General features: G+C 49.5%; 1 protein-coding gene across 2 annotated transcripts in view; it reads right to left on the bottom strand.

The window, feature by feature from the left end:
* LOC105518191 (uncharacterized protein C5orf56) overlaps nucleotides 1-11,261 on the bottom strand; it is a 58,546-nt gene that overhangs the window by 1,892 nt on the left and 45,393 nt on the right. The window contains exon 3 of one of the 2 annotated variants that reach the window (XM_011951070.1): nucleotides 2,550-4,213. The exons of the other annotated variant lie outside the window; for it this stretch is intronic. Within the exon in view, the coding sequence (XP_011806460.1) occupies nucleotides 3,874-4,213 (340 nt within the window). The 3' untranslated portion in view covers nucleotides 2,550-3,873. Of the gene's footprint in view, nucleotides 1-2,549; nucleotides 4,214-11,261 lie in introns of those variants that run through there. 2 annotated transcript variants of the gene reach the window in all.

Below are 11,261 nucleotides of genomic sequence, written 5' to 3'. Positions count from 1 at the left end.
GACCCTGTCTCTATAAAATATACAAAAAATTAGCCAGGTGTGGTAGCACATGCCTTTAGTCCCAGCTACTCGGGAGGCTGAGGTAGAAGGATAGCCTAAGCCCAGGAGGGAGAGGTTGCAGTGAGTCAAGATTGCACCACTGCACTCCAGCCTGAGTGACAGAGCAAGACCCTGTATCAAAAAAAAAAAAAGAAGAAGAAGAAAAAAGAAAACAATCGTGTTGTTTCAAGCCCCTGTTTATGATAGTTTGTTAGAGCAGCAATAGGAAACGGATCCACTGGGAAACGATTTGGGGGATGCAGCTGCCCAAAATCCCTGCACATGGGTTAGACTCAGCCTCAGAAGGCTCTATAGCCTCTCTGTGAAAGACTCCATTCCCTCTGGGAGAAGCTCAGACTCTAGAGCCCTGGGCAAGGAATGGGTCTCCATGGCATGGAGGCGGTCAAGAAGGATGCCCCCCAGGAGAGTGCCTCTGCTAGACCTCTCTACAGGAAGCAGCTGCCTCTTTGAGCCCCCTCCCCAAACCTCAGTGAGCTGAGGTCAGTCCACCTAGGACAACTAGTCAGAGGCCACAGGGCTTGGCTTAAGACTCCCAGGAAGGAGTTGCATGGCCCCTCCATACATCCATAATACTCATAACACTCTCAGTCCTTGGCCTTACTAAGGGGATACTAAGGGGACTCAGTTTAGCTCTGGAAGAGCTAGGACTACCAGAAAAAAAAGTTTAGAGGAAAAAAAAAGTTACTGGATGCCAGCTAGATCTGCATAAAGTCCCTGCTCTGCCACTTACTAGCTATGTGGCCTCAAATAAGCCACTAGACCTTTTGTAGCCTCAGTTTCTTCATCTGTAAAATGGGTACAACATCATTTGTCTTATCTGTCTCACAGGATGTGTGAGTCTCAGGTGAGATAACACACAAGAAAACATTGTGCTGCACAGCTTGAGATGCAAACAGTAACGATCACAACCCCACATGCCTTTTGATAGGGTGAATGATCACAGCATCCTGTGTTAGGAAGGAGGGGGTAAGCGCAGACGCTTCAAAACTCTGTCTCACCCATAGGCAGAAGGGTGTAGCCTGGCCAGGGGAGAAAAGGACCCAGCCACTGCCACCACCCTGCAGCTCACACCGGATGTGCGACAGAGCCACCGTGCAGCCCCACAGGATGTCCTCCAACCACTGCAGACTGTGGGGCTTTGCTTTTTTTTTTTTTTTTTTTAAAAAAAAGGTTTTCTAGAGTTTCTTCTACATTAAAAACAATCCCTCCTTCTCATAAACCACAATTTTACAGGGGAAAAGGGGGACGTGAAACTATATACAACACAATTCAAATCTAATTAATATATAATTTTTTGTGGAACACAGATGGGGGAATACATCACAATACTAAAGGTGATTACCTTTGGATAGTGGGATTACAGGTGATATAATATAAAAAATATTTTTTATATTTCTATAGTTTAAAAATGTTCCATGATGACCTATAATCATTTTTACTTATTTATTTTTTGAGACAAAATCTCACTCTGTTGACCAGGCTGGAGTGCAGTGGTGCAATCTCGGCTTACTGTAGTCTCAACCTCACAGGCTCAAGTGATCCTCCCACCTCAGCCTCCCAAGAAGCTGGGACTACAGGTGTGTACCACCATGCCCAGCTAATTTTTTGTAGACACAGGATTTTGCCATGTTGTCCATGCTGGTCTCGAACTCCTGAGGTCACGTAATCCTCCTTCCTCGGCCTCCCAAAGTAGGGATTATAGGTGTGAGTCACCTTGACTGGCCTATAATTACTTTTATAATCAGAAAAAAATTATAAATAAATATAAAAAGTGCCAGGAACTTTCTTCTGTGGAGCCACAAACTGGGCTCAAGGAATAATTTGAGCTGGGCTCTGCAGGGGTGGGAGTCTTGGCCTGGGCCCTGGTCCTTGCTGTGTGGCCCTGGAGACTCACTACTTTCCCTCCCTGGCCTTTGTTTGCCTGGTAAGACAAGATGCTGCACAAGATGCTCCCTAGGGTCCTTTGCAGCTTAATAAGTAAAGTATTTGCCGTGGTCTCATCCATCCCAGCTCTGTGCCCAGCTTCGAGCGGCTCCTCTGTGCCTGGAGAGAAGGGCAAGCGCCTTGCTCATGCCTTGAGGATGCTGACCACTTCCCTCACCAGCCTCACTCCTCACTCCCAGACTTGCCCTGGGAGTCCCTGCCTCCTGGCCTCCACCTGCATCATAGTCTGCACTTCTCAGAGCCCTGCCCTTCCTTGAAGAACAAAGCCTGGCCAAATCGTGTCAGCCTGCTGGCCTGCAGTGACCCCTGCTTACGTCATACATAACAACAGCTATAACTTATTGACATTAACTTCAGGTCACACAGCAAAAGTGCCCTCATTTAAATCTTAGGCCTCCAGAGGATCCATAGACTAAAATGTTAACAGCATCTCCTGGAGTTGTGGAGTGTGGTGACCCTATTTGATCCTCTTATGCCACTGAGAGATATATTATTAACCCAATTTCACTGATAAGATAACTTGAGGCTCAGAGAGGTCAAGTAACTCGCCCATGGTCACACAGTGGGTTCATGGCAGAGTTGGGAGGTGATCGCTAGCCAGTTCCAAGTCCAGGATTTTCTCACTCCCACAATGGTGACTCCCTTAGTGACTCTCACATTCTAGTCTCTGAGTGCAGGAAGGGTGTGTTCTGAGTTGAACATACAGAGAGCACTCAATGGTGTCTGGTGGTGAAGATGTTAATCATGAGTTCCATCAAGGTTTATCATTCAATCAACAAGTCTTCCTAGTGTGTCTGGGAGCTCTGGGGGCCAGGGACAGGTCTATTGTAGTTCAGCATTGCATTCTGGCACCTGGTGACTTCGGGCACATAGCCCATGCTCATTAAATGACATGAATGATTGCCCATTCAAATAATAAAACAATAAATAAATAATACTAGCTAACAGGTATGGAGTGCCTACAAGCCAGTCACCTCAGGGAGTTTCCAGGACAGTTGAGGAGAAACATAACACTGTTGACGAGGGCTACAACGTAGGGTTTTACACCAAAACAGTGTCTATGTAAATAGTGTCTATCAAAGAGAGAAAAATGATGGGCAGACACCCTGATCCTTCCCACAGTGCTGGAGGCCATGCCAGCCACTGTCCCCATTACAATTTGCATATAGTGACTGCCGAAGCACACAAACCTGAATTTTCCGTCTGCATCCATGGTTCTACCTGTTCAGATCACATCTGGATACTACTGTTGCCTCTCCAGGCTGGATAACCAGTCTGCTGAGGGCCAGAAGATGGTGAGATGGAAACTAGTCATGTTTAGCTTGGAGAAGAGAAAGGAAGACCATCTTTAACACCTGATAGGTTGCTCTTCCCAAGAGGGGCCAGTGGGCAACAGCCGTGGTCAACAGTTCCAGGCACCCCTGAGGAAGCCTGCTCCAGCTGTCAGGGCTGTCTGGAAAGGGACCAGTCCCTCCTCTGGAGAAGTGGTGAGCCCAGTGGGCTGCCTCTCCAGCAGGATCCTATAGAGACCTTCCTCTCTACAGTGCACGCGCCACACGCTTGCTCACTTGACAAACACTTATTATAACAACTGTCACCCTGGGCCCATTCCAGGTGAGCGACATAAGGATGAATAAAACAAGGCCTGTACCAGTAGAGAACGTCAGTCCCCTAGGGGAGAAAGTCAGGAAAGCCTCATCCTGAGCCTTGGACCCCTTACTGTGCATCCTGTAGGCTCCTGTCTCAGCCTCTGCTGAAGGCTATTTTCTTCCTTGTATTCTGCAGGGACCAGGCATATGGCAGATAATCAACAAATGCAGGCATCCCTGAAGAGGGGATCCTGGGATAAAAGCCCCAGCTGAATCAGTGCTATACAGGGGCCAAGTGGGGCTGGGTCCCAGGCAGGGTCATTTGCAGGGGTCCCTCTGCCCCTTCAAGTCCTGCCAGACAGGTCTTGGCCATGGTTTCTTCCTGCCCTGTTCCCCTAACCACAGTTGATCTTCCCTGGCTGTTATGAAATGTCAAAGAATGTCCTGCAATCCTAAATTCCATAATGATCTTTATCTTCTGTTCCCTCTGAGGCTCCTCAATCTGCAGTAACAGCTGTGGTTCAGCAAGCAGTGTGGCACTCTGGAGTGCTGTTCTGAAACAGGGCCGGCGTGGGGCAGAGCTCATCTGCTGCCCTGTCCGTTCACTGTACTGTTCAGGGCTAGAGAAGATTCATGTGCGTGTACACTTTTTAAAAATTGTGAAACAATAATTATGCAGAAAAATACACAGAACATATGTTCAGTTTAACAAATAATCATAATGCAAATCTCTGTAAAGCCACTGCTGCTCTGCAGTGACCCCTGCTTCCCCTTAAGTCGTGCATAATAATAACTACAACTTACTGACCATGAACTTCAGGTCACACAGCAAAAGTGTTCTCGCTTAATCTTTGGCCACCAGAGTCTGCGCAGACTAAAATGTGAACAGCTTCCCCTGCAGTTGTGGAGTGTGGTGACCCTATTGGATCTTCTCATGCTACTGAGGGATATACTGTTTTCTGTAGAGATGTCCAGCAGAGGCACTGTCCTGGGGGGCATCCTTCTTGATCACCCCCATGCCATGGAGGCCTGTTCCCTGCCCAGGGCTCTAGAGTCTGAGCTTCTCCAAGAGGGAATGGAGTCTTTCGCAGAGAGGCTGTGGAGCCTTGTAAGGCTGAATCTAACCAAGAGCAGGGATTTTGGGTGGCTGCATATCCCAGATGGTGTCCCAGTGGATCAGCTTCCTGTTGCTGCTCTAATAAATTAACATAAACTTAGGGGCTTAAAACAACACAAATTTCTTTTCTTATAGTTCCGTAGGTCAGAAGTCTAAAACAGGTCTCACTGGGCTAAACTGAAGGTGTCAGCAGGGCTGCATTCCTTCCTGGGGGCTCTAGTAGAGAATCTCTTTCCTTTCTTCTCCTTTTGAGGTTTTAGAAGCTGCCTACATTCCTTGGCCTGCGGCCCCTTCCTCCACCTTCAAAGCTAGCACTGGCTGGCCAGGTCTTTCATATATTGCAATCTCTCTGCTTCTGCTTCTCACCCTTCTGCCTCTCTCTTCTCCATTTAAGAATGCTTGCGATTACATTGGGCCCACCCACCCCAGTTTCTACCCAATAATCCAGGGTAATCTCCCAGAGTTAAAGAGATAAAACAATACTAGCATCCCCAAAGCACCTCCATGTTATCTACTAATCACAACCCCAACCCTCCCTTGTGCATGAGTAAATAGACATTTGTAATAATTCTGTGCTTTTTGTAGTTTGACCTCCTCTGCATGTATCCTTAACAATACAGTTCAGTTTTGCCAGCTGTTAGATTTTTGCTAAAAGGAATTATACTATATGCATTCTTTTGTAGGTTTTATTCATTGATGAGTCATTTGTTATTACAGTATTAGTATCTAATATGACAATATTACAGTTATTGCAAGTCGCTGAAGTTCATTTCACTCCAGGAACACTGCACAATTTATTTGTACTCTCCACTGTTGATGGTCATTTGGACATTTTCTGGTGCTATGTGGATATTCTGGTGCACATGGATAAGAGTGTGGGGTTAGAGAAGATTCTGATGAGTGGGACTCTTGGGTTATAGAGTATATATATGGTTTCATCTTTTAAACATTTTTATATTATTCATTTTTTTAAAGACTAGTTGTTGGGCACGGTGGCTCACGCCTGTAATCCCAACACTTTGGGAGGCCAAAGCAGGCGGATCACGAGGTCAGGAGATTGAGACCATCCTGGCTAACATGGTAAAACCCATCTCTACTAAAAAGAAATACAAAAAATTAGCCAGGCGTGGTGGCAGGTGCCTGTAGTACCAGTTACTCAGGAGGCTGAGGCAGGAGAATGGCGTGAACCTGGGAGGTGGAGGTTGCAGTGAGCCCAGACCTCGCCACTGCACTCCAACCTGGGTGACAGAGCAAGACTCTGTCTCAAAAAAAAAAAGACTAGTCAAGTACAGTAGTGACAAGGGGGAAAAGAGTAGAACAAGGAGTTCGATCTGTAACTGATTGTGAAGTCAATTGACATAATTCACTACCTTCCAATCAGCCGTGTTTTCATCTTTACCAGATTACTTATATGCTTTTTTTTCTTTACTTATATACTTTTTAATCCTGAAAGCGTTTCTCAGGGAAACAGTGGTATCACACCCAGTTGTCTGGGTAGAAGAAATGGGGTATATCTGCCCTTACAGTGTGACCTTCTCTGTCTTGAGAACCCTGTCCCCTCCATCCCAGATAGCCCTGTGCCCTCTGGAACCCACAGCCTGGGCCCTCAGCAGCCTCCCTACCTTGCAGTTGGGTGGGGGTGGGAGGAGGTCAAGAAAGAGGAAGTGAAAACCAAATACAAGGGCTACAGAGAAGTCCGGTCCACAAACCTCAATGTTTCAGCAGCACATGCTGTGAGAAAACAACGTGCAAGCTGTTTGTGGAGCATACCTTGAGGGTGCCAAGGCCACTGGTGCAAAGGTGTGCTTCTGGACATAAGTCACTCCACACAATGCTCACCCCAACCCTGTGAGGTACGGTACTGTCATCCCCATGTCACAGAATGAAGCCACTGAGCTGCACGGACATTGAGTATCTGGCAATACAGTGCAACAGTTAATAGCATGGGACCTAGGCCTGTTTAAATTGGGTTTAAATTGTGACTTCCCCACTTATTAGTGGTTCAGTCACCTGGGCCATTACTGACTTCCTTTGGCGTCAGTTTCTGCACCTGTAAAATGGGGCTAATTGGCTAACAGGGTTGTTGAGAGAGGTAAAAGACGTAATGTGTAGAAGGAGCTTAGTCAAGTGCCAAGCACAAGGGAGAACCCAGTGGAACTAAAATGAGCAGAGCTCTGAAAGGAAGACCATTATAGAGTCCAAGGTTGACAGGATGGAATCGGGGGTTGTCCTGGCAAGCTGGGACCAGGCCACCAAGCCGAAGGTGCTGGTTTGGTGCTGTGTGAGAATGGAACACTGGCCAGGTGGACTCTGAAACGTGAGCACCTGGGCAGTTCTCCCACTGACCTTGTTCACCTTTGTCCGGAGCTCTCTACCTATCTGTGGCTGCTTCCAAGGGTGGTGATTTCTGACAGAGGCAGCTGCACATGCAGAAGTTTCAGCTCAGCATCAGTGCTGGCCTTCAGGAGGCCGCATTGGCAGGCGGCAGCAGTGGCAGCCAATGGGCAGCAAAGCTTGTTGCTAAGGTCACTGTGAGCCTTATTTGGCGACATGGGGCTGACCCTGCATTCACCTCTGAGAACCCTGGGAAACGCCAACCACAGATGTGAAATATGAACATCTCAAAACCACAGCTGCATTTCCTTTGAGAAAAGATTCGGCTCTCCTCCTCTCCAGCCTGCCTCCCTCCGCTGGATGCCTTTTGTACAGGGACTCACTACCGCAAGAGGCAAGAGCCTAGGCTACAAGAAGAGTCTGCTACAAACTAGTCCTGGGCAGGCCTGGACAGGGAGAGGGCAGGGGCTGCCACGCAGGCGGCCCTAGGACCTAGCAAGGACCTCCAAGGCTTCCGTTCACACCCAGCAGCTGCCAACCCCTGCCCAGGCCTCCCCCAACACAGTCCCGGAGGGCCTGTTCCTGGCCCCACTTCCTGCAGCCTTGGGAAGCCGGCTAGCGTGAGGAAGGTGCGTGGCACTCATGGAGGAAGTGGGCCTGCACTGGGGCTCTCACCATCTGCACCAGCCACACCGCTTCGGTGCAGCCTGGAGCTCAAACGGTTGGCGGTTTCAGTTTTTCACCTCCCTTTGGTGCATCTTCCAGCTTAACATTAAATAAGTAAAACTGTTGCTCCACCCCAGACAAATGTGGGAGGGAAGTTGTGTCTTCAATATCTCCCAAATAACACTCACTGCTCCCTCCCATTCATACAGCACCTTCGGGTCTGGGAGCTGTGTTCACATCTGCCATCTCATTAGATCCTCGTAACTCTGGCAAAGGTAATGACTGAGCTCACACCATGTGTCAGGGACATGAATGAATTTACAGAATTCACTCTAATTGTTCCCATTTTACAGAAGAGAAAATGAGACAAAGAGAAATTCAGTCATTGGCTCAAGGTCATCACAGAACTGGAATTTTCTCCCAGATGGCTCAGTTCCAAAGTCTGCCCTATTCTCTTCTGCTACATTGCCTCCATGGCACATACACAAGAACGAGTTCCATTTACTGATGAGAAAGTGAGGCTGAGGTGAAAGGGTGGTGTGGGGCCTGAGGTCCGGGTTGATTCTTCAGTCTACATCTCCTCCCAGAGGATGGTCCACCAAGGTCCTTCATCTGCTCTCCCCCTTTAAAAACCACTGCTGGCCGGGCACGGTGGCTCACACCTGTAATCCCAGCACTTTGGGAGGCTGAGGCAGGTGGATCACCTGAGGTCAGGAGTTTGAGACCAGCCTGACCAACATGGAGAGACCCCGTCTCTACTAAAAACACAAAAATTAGCTGGGTGTGGTAGTGCATGCCTGCAATCCCAGCTACTTGGGAGGGTGAGGAAGGAGAATCGCTTGAACCCGGGAGGCAGAGGTTGCGATGAGCCGAGATTGCACCATTGCACTCCAGCCTGGGCAACAAGTGTGAAACTCCGTCTCAAAAAACAAACAAACAAACAAGCAAACAAACAAAAACACTGTCATGCCCCCACCGCCAGCTTGTCTCCTTGTGATTTGCAGGCTAAAAGTAGCCTTTCTTTTTAAGTGTGGCCCACGGAGCTCAGTGCCCTGCCTATCTGGAAGAGGCCATGAAGCCCATCTATGTAGGTAAGGGGGGCAAAGCCAGGGCTAGGGAGAGTGTGCCACAAGGGACACCGCCTCCTATCACCTCCCCATTGCCTGCACACACTGGGGACAGTCAAATCATTCCTCAGGATAGGAGGAAGGAGCTATGGGGGTAGGAGCTACGGGTGGAAGAGCTGGGGCATCTGTCCACAGAATCCTCCCCTGAGTTGCTTGGAGGGGCTGGGATGCAGTCCAGACACCGGGGAGCCCGACGCAGACCCCTCCCTGGAGCACTGTCCTTCTCTTGGGCCCTCACTCATGAACACGTATTTTTTGTGTGTACTTCCTGCATCCCAGGCACTACCCAGGCACCGTGGACGGACAGTGAACAACACAGACCAGGTCCACGCGTCACAGACTTTGCGTCCCTGAGGGAGGCAGATGTTAGGCAAATAATCACACGGATCTCTGAAAAACATAGCTGCTATGAGAGGGTGCAACTTCAGGGGTCTTAACCTACAAAGGAGTGTGTGGGATTATGGGGTTGGGCAGCTGTTCCCAAGGAAGAGACATTTCAGGTGAGGAGAGGAATGGGATAGAGTCGGCAGGGGGGCTGCTTCTCGGCTCTCCCTGACTGCCCTCCTTCCCCGCATTCCAGTCGCTTCAGGAAATCTGCCGCTTCCATGAGAGCTTCTTTGCTGGTGTCTTCCAAGCTGCTACAAGTCGATGCCTTTGCCAGCTGTTGCTTTCAGTGTTTGTGCCTGGGTGAGCACAGCCGGTATGAAATGGCCCAGATTAACCGAGAGTCAGGGCCCCTGCTAAAGTACCTCTGAAAAGAGTTTTTCAGCATAAGCATGACATTAGCTTTTCCTAGAGAGGAAACCACCCCCAGGGCTGACAGCAAACGGCCAGGCTTGGAGGAAGCAAGTGCAGCGCTAGGGCCCCTCCATGCCCAGCTGCAGACCGGACACCCTCACTGCCTTCCCCCAGAAGGCTCCCCCCGCTCCCACCCCCTGGGGGACTCTCCTTGTGGAAAAGAAACCCCAACACCAGGGGGTGCAAGTGAAACTGGAAAATGAAACTGTGATTTCCAGTTTCATTTTCCAGTTTCAATTTAGAAGCAGATCTGCCAGCTTTCCACTGCCTGTGCCTCAGGGCAGCACAGAGGAGCTGAGCGGCAGGAAAAAGTGTTCCAGCCAGCAAGCACCCTGCTCCCTGGGCGCCCTCAGAGGGCGGGCACTGGACTGGTGGAACCCCTGAGCGGGGAGTTGTTGCAATGCAGATTCCCGGCTCTCCAGGCTCTGAGGCCGTAGGTTTGGACCCTTGGGTGATTCTGATGTGCCTATGGACCTCACTGTGGCAGTCGCGGCCCCAGAGACCATCAGAACAGCCAGAGCACACCTGAGCCACGGCCTCATCCTCTCCAAGTCACTTCCTGCCACAAATGCTCAGGAAGAGCTGCTTCACTGTGCAGCATCTCCTGCCCTCTTCCATCTGGTGTTGGAGGCATCTTATATGTTCTCTGGGACCTGAGGTCTGTAGGAAGCCCAGGCTGTGTTCTTCACACAAGGGTCTCTCTTTCCCACACTCCAGATTTCCCTTTAAGCTGCTAATTTGTAACAGGCATTCATAGAAACAGAACAAGATAGAGAAATTCTATTAAGGGCCCTTATGTGCTTTGCTCTGTCTGTTGCTCCATTTATTTGCAATTTATAGCCTAATCCAAGAGGATTTAAGGACAATTAAATCTTTCTTTCCCCTCAGTGTGTCTGTGTATGAGTGCATGTGTAAGAGTGTGTGGGGGTTGGGTCTTCCAATGTACCTTTGCCCTGGTTTGACCATGGGGGGAGAGGGTGGGCAGGTCTCCAGGCCTGCCAGATGTAGACCTTTCCTAACGTCTACAGCAAGTTTGTTCTTCAGTGTTTCTAGTATCAGGTTTTGATCAATCATTAATCAAAGTTGCAATAAAAAGATAATCTTCTCAGGACTGGGCTGTAAAGGTCCTGGCTGCAACCTTAAAAAACCCTCTGTGGGCCGGGCGCGGTGGCTCAAGCCTGTAATCCCAGCACTTTGGGAGGCCGAGACGGGCGGATCACGAGGTCAGGAGATCGAGACCACCCTGGCTAACACGGTGAAACCCCGTCTCTAGTAAAAAATACAAAAAACTAGCCGGGTGAGGTGGCGGGCACCTGTAGTCCCAGCTACTCGGGAGGCTGAGGCAGGAGAATGGCGTGAACCCGGGAGGCGGAGCTTGCAGTGAGCTGAGATCCGGCCACTGCACTCCAGCCTGGGCCACAGAGCAAGACTCTGTCTCAAAAAAAAAAAAAACCCTCTGTGGAGGCCTCGGAGCCAAGAGAAAAGGGCCATGTGTCTGTGGCTGGATTTGGAGGTAAATGAATGCACTGTCCCTCTCTAACTGATGTGCATGAACATGAACTTCAGTCACCTGAGTGGCCATGGCCTCTTTCTTCACCTCTCCCTGCCAGCGAAGCTGGTGGTGCC

The sequence above is a fragment of the Colobus angolensis genome, unplaced genomic scaffold, assembly GCF_000951035.1.
Source record: "Colobus angolensis palliatus isolate OR3802 unplaced genomic scaffold, Cang.pa_1.0 Scaffold314, whole genome shotgun sequence".
Lineage (NCBI taxonomy): Eukaryota > Metazoa > Chordata > Mammalia > Primates > Cercopithecidae > Colobus > Colobus angolensis.
Note: the sequence above shows the minus strand (reverse complement) of the source record. Positions and strands in the feature narration are given on the sequence as shown.